This window comes from Neoarius graeffei, chromosome 10, assembly GCF_027579695.1.
Source record: "Neoarius graeffei isolate fNeoGra1 chromosome 10, fNeoGra1.pri, whole genome shotgun sequence".
NCBI lineage: Eukaryota > Metazoa > Chordata > Actinopteri > Siluriformes > Ariidae > Neoarius > Neoarius graeffei.
Genome location: NC_083578.1, coordinates 79,115,597 through 79,133,166, shown reverse-complemented (window position 1 = coordinate 79,133,166; position 17,570 = coordinate 79,115,597). Strand labels below are relative to the sequence as shown.

Sequence of the window (17,570 nt, the reverse complement as noted above, 5' to 3'; positions counted from 1 at the left end):
TTTTCCATGAGTCAAACACAATAGGAAACAAGTTAGTCAAGGTTTTTATAGCCAGGGTAACATGCCGCCCAACCAATCTTACACTACAGACAATATGACAGCTGAGTAGGAAGCAGAGGGAATGAAAATGTCTTCTGTTCTTCCTCTGATAAGACGCAGTCCCTTTTTTTAGCAATAATGCTGAATGAATGTGTAATACACTCATACATCATTCCAGTGTAGACTTTAATTCTTTAAAGCAATGGTTTATAATCACAAGCCGCTCTACGACAATTTAAGCCGTTACCAAAGTAATTAGCAAAGCTGATTACCGAAGTGTTTAATGAGATAAACCAGTTGTTAATGAAAACTCCAGCATTTCTGAACCTACTCTCTATTTACTACATCTGTACTATATGAGCGAGTGCCACACATACAGCAAGTGCGGAACTTTCTTTGTGCTTAGCAAGTAACCGAAAACCTATTTACTCCAAAAATCATTTATATTTGAAGTCGAAGGACAGTTGTTAGGGTAATCGTTTGCATTACGTCTTCAGTCGGAGATACCTGTAAACTAAAGTCTTGATCTCTCTAATTTCATCCTTTCAGATATGAGACTACTTTGTGATAATTACGCATTAACAGCATGATCAACGTAGCTCAAATAAACAAGCAAAGTACCTCTGTTTCTACATGATTACACATAGCTACGTGCCCTTCTCATCATTATTGAGATATTTTCAGCTAATGAATCACAAGTTATTCTTGAGATCCTTCAGGCTATCAAAGATATTTAACAATTATTCCACGAAATCAAGTCGTACATGAGCTGATAACCGACGAGGCGCATAGTACCGAGTTAGCTATAAGCCATGTACGACAAGATTGAGTGGAATAACTGTTTTATTCTATCCATATTCACTGGATTTTGAGAAACAGAGCATTTTTATTTTTTGCAAATTCGATAAATAAAACCTTTTTCCGCTTCCGGTTGAGAGTATGTCGTGCACATTCTGGCTGCCGCTTCTCACCGGAGCTTTTTTATTTTCTCTCTCTTTTTTATTTATTTATTTTTTTTGTGCGTTTGTGTAGTTTGATGTTTGTTTTCATTTGAGTGTTTTTGTCCGCCGGTTGTGGTGTAGCTCCGGACCCAGTTTTGGGTGTCGGTTCTCTCCAGGCCTTGGTTCGCCATGGGTGATGCCTGTGTTCCTTGCTATGGACTGCAGTGAGCTTGTTGCTCATTTTAACATTGTGGTTGTCCAGCGCTCTGTGCTTTAGTGCTTGGCGTGGTGTTCTGAGCGATGTTGCTCGGTTGTGTCGCAGAGGCTGTGTAGGCGGTTTGGGACGTACCGGTGCTCTGCATGGCGGTGCTTCTGTGCTCACTTTGTAGATCCATGGCGTGGTATTCCGAGTGATGTTGCCAGCGGCATCGTGGCAGCTGTGCAGGACTTGTTTTCATGCGCCTTTTGGTGGGACTGTGGCTGCTACACCACTGGAATGACATCCTAGCCTCTATTTGGTGGACTTATTAATTTATTTGTTCCCTATAATTGCAAAGCGACCTTGGGTTTTGAGAAAGGTGCTATATAAATTGCACTTATTATTATACAAAATGCCCGGCAAAATCATTTCCGCTTAGTGGACACGTAAAAAAAAAAAAATGCGGCAAAATGACATCAATTTGTGAAAAATGCTATAATAATTCTTGGGAGGGGGATTAAAAAATATATATCATTCTTACCATTAAATATTCATTCCATATTTCGTTGCTTTTTTGTATTTCTGGGGTTTTGTTTTGGAGGAGAGTTTTTATTTTGTCCTCGGTTGTTACAGCAAAACGCACCGCCATTTTGTTTTTCCTCTACTCACGGTATGAGCTGATAGCCTAGTAGTAGAGTAGCCAATCAGAGCACGTAACTGCTCATATCCAGTGAATGTGGATATAATAATACACTACACACACACACATACATACATACACATACATATATACACATACATTTTATATATATATATATATATATATATATATATATATATATATATATATATATATATATACACACACACACACACACATATATATAATTTTATGTGATATAATAAACCAGCAACCTTCACCAATAGCAGTGCAGTCATGGGTGAGACCATATTAAGGCTCTTATGATGCCTTTCAACACAGATCAGCCAATCAGATTTCAGTACTGAACCTATCTGATACATAAATCGAAACTCTAACCTCGAATCGTCTAGTCATTACTCTGAGTAACAGTGCAGTTGGTGAAGTGTGTTATAATGACAATCAGAGCATTTTTTAAGGATTTTCCACTAGGAGACCAACTGGTCTGGGCAATACAATCACAGGCCCCAGAGTCCATGCGGCTGCGCCGCTGCGGCATATTCTGTGATGCAAAATGCTTCACCAATCACCATACAAACAAACACACTACAGTGACTACACAGCTATCAAGAGCAATTACCAAGCACAAATGTTATGTCAAAGACACTCAAAGTTACACAATAATGACATCGGATTCTGACATCAGCCATCTCAGCAACCAAATTTTAGTTTTGTTTTTCTTAACCAACATGATCTTGTGTGTGTGTGTGTGTGTGTGTGTGTGTGTGTGTGTGTGTGTGTGTGTGTGTGTGTGATTCCACGCTTATGGGTACTGAAATGGGGACATGAACTTATTCACCTAAAACCATTTCTTTTTTTTTTACCATCAGGTCACAAAACATGTAATCTTTAATGAATGATATGTTAAAAGATAACTTTAATTTTCTGAGATGTAATAAAAACATATTTATATGCCAAAGTCAAGCCTATGAGTTCCAAAATGATGTCTGTTACATTACTTCTGTTACGATTGTCCATCTCGCGTCTGTTACAAATTAATTACAATCTAGCTATATACCATGTTAATCTTATTGAAAGAATGTGTATGTTTATTCTACTACACGTGTTTATTAATTATATTTGCTAAAACATCACCTTCCTATGTTTCAAAAAGTAATTCTACATTGTTAAAATTGAGAATATACAGTGGTGCTTGAAAGTTTGTGAACCCTTTAGAATTTTCTATATTTCTGCATAAATATGACCTAAAACATCATCAGATTTTCACACAAGTCCTAAAAGTAGATACAGAGAACCCAGTTAAACAAATGAGACAAAAATATTATACTTGGTCATTTATTTATTGAGGAAAATGATCCAATATTACAGATCTGTGAGTGGCAAAAGTATGTGAACCTTTGCTTTCAATATCTAGTGTGACCCCCTTGTACAGCAATAATTGCAACTACACATTTCTGGTAACTGTTGATCAGTCCTGCACACCGGCTTGGAGGAATTTTAGCCCATTCCTCCGTACAGAACAGCTTCAACTCTGGGATGTTGGTGGGTTTCCTCACATGAACTGCTCGCTTCAGGTCCTTCCACAACATTTCCATTGGATTAAGGTCAGGACTTTGACTTGGCCATTCCAAAACATTACCTTTATTCTTCTTTAACCATTTTTGGTAGAATGACTTGTGTGCTTAGGGTCATTGTGTTGCTGCATGACCCACCTTTTCTTGAGATTCAGTACATGGACAGATGTCCTGACATTTTCCTTTAGAATTCGCTGGTATAATTCAGAATTCATTGTTCCATCAATGATGGTAAGCCGCCCTGGCCCAGATGCAGCAAAACAGGCCCAAACCATGATACTACCACCAGCATGTTTCACAGATGGGATAAGGTTCTTATGCTGGAATGCAGTGTTTTCCTTTCTCCAAACATAACACTCCTCATTTAAACCAAAAAGTTCTAGTTTGGTCTCATCCATCCACAAAACATTTTTCCAATAGCCTTCTGGCTTGTCCATGTGATCTTTAGCAAACCAGATGAGCAGCAATGTTCTTTTTGGAGAGCACTGGATTTCTCCTTGCAACCCTGCCATGCACACCATTGTTGTTCAGTGTTTTCCTGATGGTGGACTCATGAACATTAACATTAGCCAATGTGAGAGAGGCCTTCAGTTGCTTAGAAGTTACCGTGCGGTCCTTTGTGACCTTGCCAACTATTACACGCCTTGCTCTTGGAGTGATCTTTGTTGGTCAACCACTCCTGGGGAGGGTAACAATGGTCTTGAATTTCCTCCATTTGTACACAATCTGTCTGATTGTGGATTGGCGGAGTCCAAACTCTTTAGAGATGGTTTTGTAACCTTTTCCAGCCTGATGAGCATCAACAACGCTTTTTCTGAGGTCCTCAGAAATCTCTTTTGTTCGTGCCATGATACACTTCCCCAAACATGTGTTGTGAAGATCAGACTTTGATAGATCCCTGTTCTTTAAATAAAAAGGGTGCCCACTCACACCTGATTGTCATCCCATTGATTGAAAACACCTGACTCAAATTTCACCTTCAAATTAACTGCTAATCCGAGAGGTTCACATACTTTTGCCACTCACAGATATGTAATATTGGATCATTTTTCTCAATAAATAAATGACCAAGTATAATATTTTTATCTCATTTGTTTAACTGGGTTCTCTTTATCTACTTTTAGGACTTGTGTGAAAATCTGATGTTGTTTTAGGTCATATTTATGCAGAAATATAGAAAATTCTAAAGGGTTCACAAACTTTCAAGCGCCACTGTATATGTCCACAACACTTCTGTTACGTTCTGACTTTAGCATATAAATATGTTTTTATTACATCTCAGAAAATTAAAGTTATCTTTTAACATATCATTCATTAAAGATTACATGTTTTGTGACCTGATGGTAAAAAAAGAAATGGTTTTAGGTGAATTTTTAAAAATAAGTTCATGTCCCCATTTCAGTACCTATAAGCGTGGAATCACTCATATATATCTCTTATAACATAGATCTTCGCTTTCCTTGTTAAATGTATACTTAAATGGTACTTGGTTAATTAATTGCAACTAATTGAACTGAATGATAAGACATAACTTGGTTTAAAATTTGGTCTCCCAGTGAAGCTGGTTTGGCATTGACTAGGAGACCAAATCTGGCCACTGGGAGACCATTTGGTCTCCCAGTAACTATGTTAAAAAATGCTCTGATGACAATACCCTCAGAGCGTGCATTATTCTGCGTAATTAATGGTAATATACAGATCATACATCATCAACATTAAGGAGAACTAAACAGCCACTATTTTGACTGTAGTTTCAGGAGATTAACATGTGCAATATGCTGAGGGTGACTCTTACCTCTACACGCACCTCTCTAGCATCAAGAAAGCAGCTTCCCTCCATTAGCTTCATATGTTTGTGTGTGCTTAAACTGCCTCAAGTGCATTATTTAAACTAAGACCATGAATCACTCTGAACGTATCTATCTGCTGTCACCAGCTGTTCAAGACTGACTCTATCCAACTGGAACACATGTCCATTTATAGCTAGTCAGTCAAAATTTGGTAGTAAGAGGCAGATGTGATGAATGATAACGTTCTATGTCTTACAAATGCTCCATGAAGGGCATTTCCTGCCTCTTCTCATCATTTCCTCCGACATTCCCATTGTCATGTGGTTTTTTTTTTTACCCTGGACTTTCATCTGATCATCAGGTTTTTGCCTTCACAAACAACTGAACATGAGTAGCGCATTACTCTGATCTATTCAAGCATGAATATAACATTATACAATAACTGGTGAATCAGGTTTTTGCACGCTGGATTACCTGAGGCTGGCGCTGTGTTCTGTAGGCGGTAGCCTGCTTTGTTGCTGATGGCTTAGCTGTACTTGGGTTTGAGGTTTGAATCTGTGATGCCATAGACTGCTTGTAGACCTCGTGCAATCGGTCAGTATTGGCTCGTAGCGTGAGGGGTTTCTGAGGCAGCTACAGTGTGAGAAAATGCACAGAGGAAGTCAAAAACGGGAAACTGTATAGCAAAATATAATGCTGAAAAAGGTTCAAATCAGCACGGCAAGATCGGAAATAAGTCATGGTCCGGTTTCCTGGGACACCTGACCAAATTGTTTTTAGTCAGTATTAAACTAAAATAAAAATAGTAGTTGTTGAGAAGTCACCTTCGGGGCGCACGGCGTCCGTCTCTGTGTAACGGTCCAGTTTCGGGAGCGCATGATAGGAAGACACATAGGAGACGGTTTGATGTCTTCGTATGGGTTCTCCCTTAGCACTTCCGCTACACAAAGAGTTGAGACACACAGAATAAGCGTAATGAATTTCCAATCATGAGACACACTCGTGTTATACTGAGCGTGCTGTAGAGTAAAGGTGTCAAGATTCAAACTAGAAACTTTAATGTCGAGCTTTACAGTTTAGCTGTGAGGGTTAAGATGTACAAGACAATCTGATAAGTATGCGATAATTTGACTAACTGGCGATTCCTGGGTTTTGCCAATGGTTTTACATTTATTCATGTAATCTAATTATGCGGAAAGCAAAATCCGGGTTTACACAAGTCAGTTAATAATCAGATTCGTTTTAACAATAGAATTAGGGGAGACTGAACACTACTTCTGACTGCAAGGCAAATCTCAGGCTTGTACAGTGGGATTGTTATGGCGAAGTTTTCTGTGATATGATGTTTATTTAGCCTAGCAACAGTCAACTTCAGGGAGGTGACAGTTATTCCGGACTTAATCCATTGTGTATTTTTGATTCCAGGATATTTACTACCAATGAGTCCACTCTCGAGGCACTTCTCTGCTTGGCTGAATATTTATTTGGAAGTTTTTTAAGGCTGCTAATTGTACAAATGTAGTGCACTTTCTGGTTCTGGAAAAAATAAATCAATAAAATGCCCCCCCTTTTCAGTTTGTTTGTGCACATGTTCAGATCAAATTAAATAAATACCTAACAATTATTAGACTTAAATCATCATGGCTTTATCAGATTTCCTGAAATCTTGATAAAGATGCTGTTTCGGTGACTGCTTAAATAATCCTGTAACTGGCAAAATCAGATCTTGTTATTAGCATGAATGAAACCATCTGTTAAACACACATTATGATTAAACACTCTGTCAAATTTGATGATGTTTCATGCTTTCGTTGCCTATTCCATGTTCCCTGAAGCGGTAACTTGTCTCTCATATTCCAGATTTCCCAGCATGCCTGCAGACTGTGTTTAACATTTGCTTAGTTGCAGCTGTTCGGTCCCATTCTTGTCCAAAAACCTGCCATTTGCACTCTGTGCTTCATCATCATAGCTTTTCGGTTACGCATGTGTTTTGGTTTCCTCTTATTCCGAGTCCATGAGTCTGAGTCAAGACTCACAGATGATGTCTTCATAGATGCTGTCTTGTGACCGGGTGTGGTACAGCCCAGAGCGGCGTGACTCGGTTTCTCTGGACCCCTGCTGAGCTGTCCAACGCTCCACGTCCTCGAATTCAAATGACTTCCTGTTGAGGGATATGGTACATCATGATTGAAAAAGCACTCTTGATCTCCCTCTTTAAAAAAAAAAAAAACCACAAGGGTACATGTATGCTGAAAGTGCAATCGATCAATCAATCAATCAAATCAATCAATCAATTATCTGAGTCAATAATACAAAGTTTGCCTTGTGTGTGCGTAAGCCCACACATTAAACTATAACAAGGTCATTTAAGGTCAAAGGAAATGTGATAATTGGAGCAGGTGACATCCCGCCTCCGTCTCCCATTTCAGTCATTAACGGGAATGTGTTCTGGAACAGCTGGAATTCTAAAACACACACCCATGTCCCAAAAAAAAAAAAAAAAAAAAAACACCACCAAGGCAGAAACGGACGATACAAATGATCAAGAGAAAGATGAAAAATGACTAAGAAAATTCTGAAAACACAAGAACGTATGAAAATTAACATTAAAAATAAAAAAGCCCCATGTGACCTCTGGACTGTTGGCTGAGACAGAACTAGGGCGAGTGGAGACAATAGGCTCAGACTATTGTAGAGAAAACCTGACATCACAGTTGGAATGGAGCCAAGACGGCTAACATTCTCATCCTCTCCCGTCTTCCAGCTCCAAAGCCTGGACAAGCGAAGAAGTGAAACTGACAGAGAGGATCTCAGAAACGGAACATGCAGGTTTCAGTCTCTTCCCATCTCAAATTTACATGTCATGTTAATGTAATGATTTTCATACGGTGTTGAAGTGATATTAAAAATTTTGACTTTGATGGCATCATTTTAAAAAAATATATATATAAGACCATGCAGGCTATTTCCTTGAAACAAGCTGGGGACCCAAACTCTTGATGCACACAGAAAATTAGATTTTGTAGCCACTAAAATCTTTTACACAGCAGACATCTAGACATTTGATTAGCCGACATCTGTTTCTTTGCAAAACCACAAACAAGACAGACTTCATCATCAGCAAGTTTTGGTTGGAGTCCCAGTATCATAAAAAGCCATGCTGTCCTTAGACTCATAATAAGGAAGGACATATATAATTTATAACATCAGATTCTGAATAGAGACCGAGAACCCCCACTTGGAGACACCAAACAAACAAAGGCCTAAAACATGTAACAGGGTGGGAACATGGAGACCAGAGGCTTTAGTATTTGAACACAGATCAGCAGAGTTAAAAATGGTGTCGTAATGTATTTCACCGATTCTCAACGCTTATCTTTACTATATTTTTTTAAATTCACATGTCCGTTTTACAGTAAATTTACAACGAGTCTTCCATGAATCCTTTTTGAGATGAGCAACACAAGGGTTGCTTTTAAATTACAAATGACCAAATGGAGCCTGACAGACCAACAAAAAAAAAAATAATAACAGCAAGGAAGAGTTATCAAAAAAAACATTTTTTAAAAATCTGTAACTAGTATTATAAATGCTCTTTAATAAAAAGGAACGTGTTTAAATGACATCCTTTCTCGGACATTAACTCAAAAAATACCCCTTTTCCACCAAATCAGTTCCAGGGCTGGTTCGGGGCCAGTGCTGGTTCTGGTTCACAACTCGTTCAACTTGCAAGCCAGCTGAGAACCAGTTTGCTTTTCCATAGCTCGCGGTGCTAAGGGAAGCCACGTCATTACGTCGCTGTATACGTTAGTTACGTCACTACGTTTGCATAAACCTTGGCGCGAATATCGAAGCAAGAACAACACGGAAGAAGCAGCAGCAGCAACAACAAATAATAATAATAATGGATGACTTCGTGTTTGTACAGCTGCGGCTTCTCGTCGCTTAAAAATGGCGATCTTTCGCGGTCTTGTTATTGTTGTTGGTCTTAACAACTCCCCCCCCCCCCCCCCCCCCGCTGATGTAAGCGGTTCTTTCCTCTGGCTCAGCAAAGAGTTGGTGCTAGCCTGGAACCGGTTTTTCTGGCCCCAGAGCCAGTTCTTTGCCAGTGGAAACAGAAAACCCGGTTCCAAACTAAGCACTGGCCCCGAACCAGCCCTGGAACTGCTTTGGTGGAAAAGGGGCAAAAGATGGCTAGCTAGCTCATGGAAGTTTTTTGTATGGAGATATTTATTTAACATTCATCATGGAAGGAGTCTCCAGTGTCAGTGTTTTGTAACAGCCAGAGGTGAAGCTGTAACCAAGTTTTCTACAACAGGAAAGTCTAAGAACTGATGTTACATTTTGTGGATTCTTGATAGCTAGCTCCATTTTATATTTGTCTTATTAACTTCGAGACAGTGAAAGAATGACTGTTGTAATAGCTGCTATAACAGAAGTGATAACATGTTATATATGTTATGGTTTGTGCTATTATGAGAAACTAATTAAGTCCAGGGGGATACAGTAACTCTACTTCACGCCAGGCTGCATCACATCATCCCTTCACTGATTATTTTCCTTGAACACCACACCCCATCTTGTTTTATTCCTTACATGATGCACAGCAAACTTTTTAAAATATGCTAATATGTACAAAAAAACTTGTTTTATTTTCACCTGAGGCTAAATAAACAAACTACACCAGTTCACTTGGCCTCATTCACTCACCTGTTCTTTTTGTTTCTGGAAATACCATTGCTGCTGGTGACAGGACATGGTGGAGGCGGGACATCGGGTGGGCGTATGACATCATGCTTTCGAAGCTGTTTTGATTGGGTCACAGGAGAAGTTACCTTCTCCCATTTGGTTGAATCTGCAGGTCGGATGTTGCCTCCTTGGTACTGGAATGTGCGTTGTGGTTTAGGTGGCGGTATGATGGGATTCTGCGGGTTCAGTTGAGCGCCTCCTGAGTTGAGATGCTTTGAGACGGGTGAGGCATCTTTCTCCCTCTTCCAGGGAGCATCCTCGCCCTCCAGTCTCCTCCAAAACCCCCGAGAGGTGTAGAAGTTTCCAGGGGGCAGAGAGTCATCAGGATCTTCGTCACCCTCGGGCAGGGATGCGATATCGTCGTCCATGACACGGTCAATGACATCATTATCACTTTTCTGCTTTGAAGCATCCCGTTTGTTTACAGGATGCTGCGCTCGGATCACGCCTGGTGACGACTTAGTCCTAGGAGTCGAGATTACACTGTCGTTTAAAAGTGGTCGGTTGTGCTCAGGTACGGATTTCTGTCCCACTGTTAACTGTCCGTGACCAGTCTGGTTTTCCCTGAAATCCAAACCCATGCTTTTGGCTTGAGACAGGTTAGCTTTTCTATGGAGTCCTTCAGTTTTATTGTCCAAGAGAATGCCATTTTTCACATCCCCAGAACGAGCGCGTATGACAGGGGTGCCCTGGGTCTTGGGCCTCCCTCCATGTGTGCCCTCTTGCTGGCTGAGCCCCTCCCATTGTGAGATCTTCTGCTTGATGTTGATGCCAGACTCCCTTGTCAACGCTCTCCCTGAAGCAGGCAACTGGCATGCAGTCGCCGTTCTTCTTCCTCCTCCTGGTTTGCCATAGTCTACTCCCAGGGCCAGCATGGCGAGCAGGCCACAGAGCAAGCCAGTCCTCACTGCACAGACATCACTGCAGGAAGCCCACGTGTCGATCTGCCATTGTTGGACAGGATAAAGTACTCAGCAGAATGGTGAATCTATTCAGGATGAAATGTCCCCACCCTCAGGACAGGTTAACAGGGTTCACGGTTACTGCTTTAGAGTAACACATTGAGGTTTCCAATTTCCAGTTTCTGCAGCATTATTCAATCAAACCGCCTCCTACAAAGTAAACAACAACAACAAAAAAAGTAAATTGATATACAAGAAACTAAACACAAGACTATTGAACAAGTTCGGCTGAATGCCAACAACAGAGGCTACAGCAAGCTGTTGCATGGATGCTGCTTCCTCCCTTTATGCACAAAGAACTGTCTTTGTCAAGGTCAGCAGTGTGGCCAAAAATAATCAAAAACAGAAGGACAGAGACAACGGCAGGAACTGGAGGCATTGTGCAGGTCATCTGCAGAGGCCCATCACCCACAGCAACTAGGCCATTTCCCCCACCCCCTCATCACTTTTCCCTCTCTAACCGGGTGTCCCCAAGCACCACCACACATAACACCCTCGAGAATAATGTAATTCAATTTCACTCCCTGAGAACACGGCCCTTTCAGCGTTGCACGAAAAGGACAGGCATTTCAAGTATTTTTACGTCCATGCTCACATAATAGGCAGCCTTTTGCCAGAGCACAAGAGCAGCCTTTGAGGACACTCAGGCATTTTCGAATCAAAGAAATAAAAATTAAATATGTGGCCTTTCATGCATGTTAGTAAGCTGGTGTCTGTGGAACAAGCTGAACGCAAGTAAACACCACTCGAAATACTTTCAGGGATCCTGTCTCTCAGGCCTTTGCTGGAGCTGGGATGGAACCTGGCAGCCGTAACATGAGCGCCTCATCCACAGCCAAAGCGTATTGGACACGTTGCACATTGCGCTGAAGAGACTGAAAAGCGCACATACGGGAAGACGTGATGGAATTCCTCAGTATGGCGCATCTAGGAGTATTATAGTAATAATTTTATGTGCTGCATTCCATTAGACACAGACACATATGGTGCCTTTATACTGGACCTAAAATAATTATGTGCTGGAATCCATGAAAGATCAGAGCCAAAACCCTGCCCCCTGGATTAGCGCACCATATCAACTGAATGACCCACTTGTGTGCACGTTTAAGCATGTCAAGTTTTGCAGGAAGATTTCCTCTGTGCTTCCTGACATGCAGGAAACAAGGATCAGCAGAAAAGTCCATAATGATGGTTTGTCATCGTGGTGCATTCCAGCCTCTTTTTTTGGGAAAGATGTTTAATCCAAGCCTGGATGTAGTCTTATTCTGCAGGCTGAGTTTTACAGCTCTTGCATACTCTGGCCACAGTATTTTGGTTGTCGGGTCAAGGGTTTGTCACAAACAATGTCATTCTGGTGCAAACAAACCAAACGACTCCGTATAATTCATTCCATAGGTTTACTTAAAAACTTTTAAAGGTCTTTTCTGAAGTGCCAATATAAGACCATGTGCTTCTTCCAGGCTGTCTGAGGGGGTTAGAGGATACCAAACTGTAATGTAATTACAACGAAGCTTGGCACATTTCAATAAGTTGGAATTCATGTTCCTTGGTGGAACATGTTAATAATTAAGTTTTCCCAAAGTTCCTTAGCTCTGGAATGTTAAAATACAACCTATAGGTGCAACATGAGCTCTAGTATAGCATCACGATGCCTCATACAAAAAAACCTGCATGACAAACATCATCTGTTATCCATTACCCTGAGTTTAAAATAGATGATGCCGTTTTGTAGTTCTGTTTTGGTAGACACGTATCGTTTCCGAGAGCATGAATCAAAACACACAAAAAGATCTGTTTTGTCCACTAATGTGTTGTCAAGCTGACTTAAATACAGCCCACTACCAACATTAACTAGAAGCTCAACTTTATCTTTTTTTGTAAAAACGTGCCAACGGTATGTGGCGGTCCAGAAGGAAAATACCTGGCAGCGTTCGCATCTGTGGTACCCGTGGTGGTGTTCAACCGTGTATCATGAGTACATTATGCTCAATGACCTGAGGCAGATTTACATCACATCACACATTTCAGAAGAAGGATGACTAGTCTTCCATCCTGACACCATTAATAATGGGTTCCCTCTGACAAACACACAAGCTGGTCGACCATTTTTTTCCATCCGGTGAGTGCTGATAGAAAGAAAAGAGCTTCTGAAGTACAGCTAAAAATCACAAGTTATTTTTAAGGAAAGAGCAAAACAGGGCAGTATGGTGACACGGTGACCAGCATTGCCGTCTCACAGATACACGGCCCTGAGTTTGATCCTGAGCTCAAGTTTGAGTGGCATGTTTTTCTTCCCCAAGTTTGCATGGGTTTCCTGTGGGTTCTCGGATTTCTACTGACTGTCCAAAAACATGAGAGTCAACTGGTTATGCTAAAATTGGCATCAATGAGTGTGTGAGCACGTGTGTGTGTGTGCATGCACGCATATGTGCATGTGCAATGGACTGGTGTCCCACAGTGTCCCCGGGATAGGCTCCAGACCCCCCCCACGTGACCCTGACCAGGATAAAAATATGAAAAATAACAAGGCAACTTGACAGATTTTGTGGCGTAATAAGCAAGCTGGAAAATAACCGCCAAAAACGGTCTACCATTTTGACCAACTCAGTTTGTGCTTTGGCAGCTCTTCGTTGGTCAAACCAAGCTAGATTTTTCAGCACGGGTGATTAAATTAAGGGAAAAAAAAAAAAAACGAAAATCCAGAAAGCTTTCATTTGTTGGAAAGGGATGAAGCTAGGCGAGACGTTAAGATGAAACAGCTGCCTCAGACCGAGGATAAAGCAGTCACTTTGTTGTCTGAACCACCTGTTTACCCACAACACAACTGGAGCGCCAAATGACTGCTTGTGCTTTCACGAGGAGAACTGAGCGACACCTACACAAGTCAAGTCAAGTTTATTTGTATAACGCTTTTAACAATAAACATTGTTGCAAAGCAGCTTTACAGAATTTGAACGACTTAAAATATGAGCTAATTTTATCCCTAATCTATCCCCAATGAGCACGCCTGTGGCGACAGTGGGAAGGAAAAACTCCCTCGGACGACATGAGGAAGAAACCAAGAGAAACCAGACTTGAAAGGGAACCCATCCTCATTTGGGCAACAACAGACATGACTATAACATTAACAGTCCAAACATAAAGTCAGCTTCGTTGATGCTATAAACCCCCCACCGATGGAAACCCGAGCGCAAAACCGTTCTTGACAACTGCCGTCCCAAAGTCAGCAAATCAACTGACGTCCCAAAGTCAGCAAGTCAACCGCGGCCCGAAGTCCAGCAAGTCAACCGCCGTCCCGAAGTCCAGCAAGTCAACCGCCGTCCCGAAGTCCAGCAAGTCAACCGCCGTCCCGAAGTCCAGCAAGTCAACCGCCGTCCCGAAGTCCAGCAAGTCAACCGCCGTCCCAAAGTCCAGCAAGTCAACTGCCGTCCCAAAGTCCAGCAAGTCAACCGCCGTCCCAAAGTCCAGCAAGTCAACCGCCATCCCAAAGTCCAGCAAGTCAACCGCCGTCCCAAAGTCCAGCAAGTCAACCGCCGTCCCGAAGTCCAGCAAGTCAACCGCCGTCCCAAAGTCAGCAAGTCAACCGCCGTCCCGAAGGTCAGCAAGTATAAATGAGACATTAGTATTAAAACAACCTTTAATTATCCCACACAGTCCCTAAATAAAGCTGACTGGCACTGAAAGACACTGCAGGTAGATGAAGTTGTACATGACGGAACTTGCCATGGATGGATGGATGGATGGATGGTGGGAAATAGTTTGAAACATAGATGAGGTCAGGTCATGGATGGAGTGAAAACTGTGATGAACAAAACATCTAAACTCAACTCAATGTGTATCATTATTCATTAAACTAAACCATATTAATTCAACTAGACCTGAACACTGAGGTACACAAACTGACGAGGATAGTGAAATATTATCATTTCTCTTAAGTAAATTATAAAAAGTTAAGCCTTTTATTTATTTATTTTTTACGAAAAATGAATGTAAGAGTCTTTAAAACACTCACCTGAGATGAATTTCAATACAGAAACTTCACAAAAAGCCATGATTTCCACACAGCTCCACATTTCATGGCGCTTTTTTAATATTTGGAAACAAAACCATGAAAAATACTCCGTCAGAGAACTTTCTTCCAGGATGTTTATTATTGTAAAAATAATTTTTTTAATAACATAAACGATACCAAACCCCGTTTTTCGTCGTTTATAAACGTTTAAAAGTAGACATATGGGCGCCCAGTCGCAGGCTTGCCATGGAAATAGAAGCTAACAGTGCTAATTAGCCTGTTAGCTCAGTCCTATTCATTCTCCTCTCTGTTTCTCTCAGGTTTCAGAGTCGTCTTCGGCAAGAAAACACACGGATTTGATCAGAAAACGCGAGTTTCATTCTTCTCTTGAGTTGTTAAAAAATAAAACACACCCTACAACAACAAACACCACTTTAAACCAGACTAAGAGCTGGTTTGTTTCAGCGTGAATGCTGTGAGCTCTGTGTCCTGCTGTCAGTTTGCCATCTGAACAAACTTTTCTTTCCTCTCAGTGGATCTGCAGCTCTATGGGCTGTGACCATGAAACCCTCTCCTATCATTCATCCTCTCCTGCTGATCTAAACGGGAAATGCACTGGGTTGTGTTTGTAATAATACATCAGTTACATCCAGTGTGAGCAGAAATAAAGACCAAAACAAGAATGAAACATAATCATCAGTTGTTTATTTCATGAGAATTTATTGACCCAAACTATTTTAAAGGCTTCCAACAGTGACATCCAGAGTCCATTCACAGAAGAAAACAACAGCAACAACAACCCACACTGACCTGCTGCTTTTAGATCAGCGGATCAGTTTTCACAGATTTATTTCATGAACATAAATGACTAAATATTGAAAGTTCTTAGGCACTCCCAAATATTGTGCGTATCATATTTATTTATGGGCCAGCTTTTTAAACTTTCCAATTTTCCATAATTAAAACAAAGACTTTATATCACTGACAGATTGAACTTGACATTAATTATATTTGTTTTGATTAAATAATAATAATTATAACAGGGGCGGCATGGTGGTGTAGTGGTTAGTACTGTCGCCTCACAGCAAGAATCCCCTGGGTTCGAGCCCTGTGGCCGACGAGGACCTTTCTGTGTGGAGTTTGCATGCTGTCCGCGTGGGTTTCCCTCACAGTCCAAAGACATGCATTTTAGGCTAATTGGTGGCTCTAAATTGACCGTAGGTGTGAATGTGAGTGTGAATGGTTGTCTTTGTTTATGTGTTAGCCCTGCGATGACCTGGCGACTTGTCCAGGGTGTACCCCACCTTTCGCCCGTAGTCAGCTGGGATAGGCTCCAGCTTGCCTGCGACCCTGTAGAACAGGATAAAGCGGCTAGAGATAATGAGATGAGATGAATAATAATAATGGGGGTGGCAAGGTGGTGTAGTGGTTACCAGTCAGTGCGTTTACATGCACATCCAAATCGAGCTACTGTCAGTAATCGAGCTAAGGGTCCCAGCAGGGGTGCCAGAGAAATCCAATCCTACATGCACACAAGGAAATCGAGCTATTGTGTGAGGTACATTGTGCACCCGAGCCACAGGTGGCGCTACACGCCCCATCGTGTTGGTACACTTCCGGTTGTCGTCATGAAGAGCTATTCAAGAGTATAAACAAAGTTATCAGTTCCGTGTTCACAAGAAGAACGACAACGAGGACAGCAACATCGAGAGAGAGAAGATGGATGCTGCTCGCTACTACTACTGTTGTCATGCCAACCGAGGCTGTTGTGCTTCCCGCTTGTGGTCTCGTCACTCGTCACTTCCGGAAGGGGCAGTGCTGAAGTAAGTAGCTCGACTACGTAGCTCGATAGGGTTTACATGCACTAAGTAGTTCGGCTACAATCGCATAATCTAGGTCGCGTAGCTCGATTACGAGAAATCCAGTTCGGTTCGATTTCAGCCGAGCTAAGGTGTTTCCATGGCATTTAGAACTTCGATTTCAGTCTAGCTACGGAAGAAATTCGATTTTCTCTATGTGCATGTAAACGCACTGACTGTCACCTCACAGCAAGAAGGTCCTGAGTTTGAGCCCAGCGGCCGATGAGGACCTTTCTGTGTGGAGTTTGCATGTTCTCCCCATGTCCACGTGGGTTTCCTCCAGGTGCTCCGGTTTCCCCCACAGTCCAAAGGCATGCAGGTTAGGTTAACTGGTGATTCTAAATTGACCATAGGTGTGAATGTGAGTGTGAATGGTTGTTTGTGTCTATGTGTTAGCCCTGTGATGACCTGGCGACTTGTCCAGGGTGTACCCCGCCTTTCGCCCGTAGTCAGCTGGGATAGGCTCCAGCTTGCCTGCGACCCTGTAGAACAGGATAAGCGGCTACAGATAATGGATGGATGGATGGATAAATAATCTCATCTCATCTCTAGCTGCTTTATCCTGTTCTACAGGGTCACAGGCAAGCTGGAGCCTATCCCAGCTGACTACGGGCGAAAGGCGGGGTACACCCTGGACAAGTCGCCAGATCATCACAGGGCTGACACATAGACACAGACAACCATTCACACTCACATTCACACCTACGGTCAATTTAGAGTCACCAGTTAGCCTAACCTGCATGTCTTTGGACTGTGGGGGAAACCGGAGCACCCGGAGGAAACC

The 17,570-nt window shown here is 41.8% G+C and overlaps 1 protein-coding gene across 1 annotated transcript in view; it reads right to left on the bottom strand.

The window, feature by feature from the left end:
* Positions 1-15,479, bottom strand: part of dennd2c (DENN/MADD domain containing 2C) — a 51,540-nt gene extending 36,061 nt beyond the window's left edge. Inside the window, exons 1-5 of the mRNA XM_060932364.1 lie at positions 14,928-15,479; positions 9,915-11,065; positions 7,241-7,365; positions 6,029-6,144; positions 5,679-5,837 (exon numbers count right to left, since the gene is read on the bottom strand). Of these exons, the coding sequence (XP_060788347.1) occupies positions 5,679-5,837; positions 6,029-6,144; positions 7,241-7,365; positions 9,915-10,828 (1,314 nt within the window). The 5' untranslated portion in view covers positions 10,829-11,065; positions 14,928-15,479. The remainder of the gene's footprint in view (positions 1-5,678; positions 5,838-6,028; positions 6,145-7,240; positions 7,366-9,914; positions 11,066-14,927) is intronic.
* Between the last annotated feature and the right edge of the window lie 2,091 nt (positions 15,480-17,570).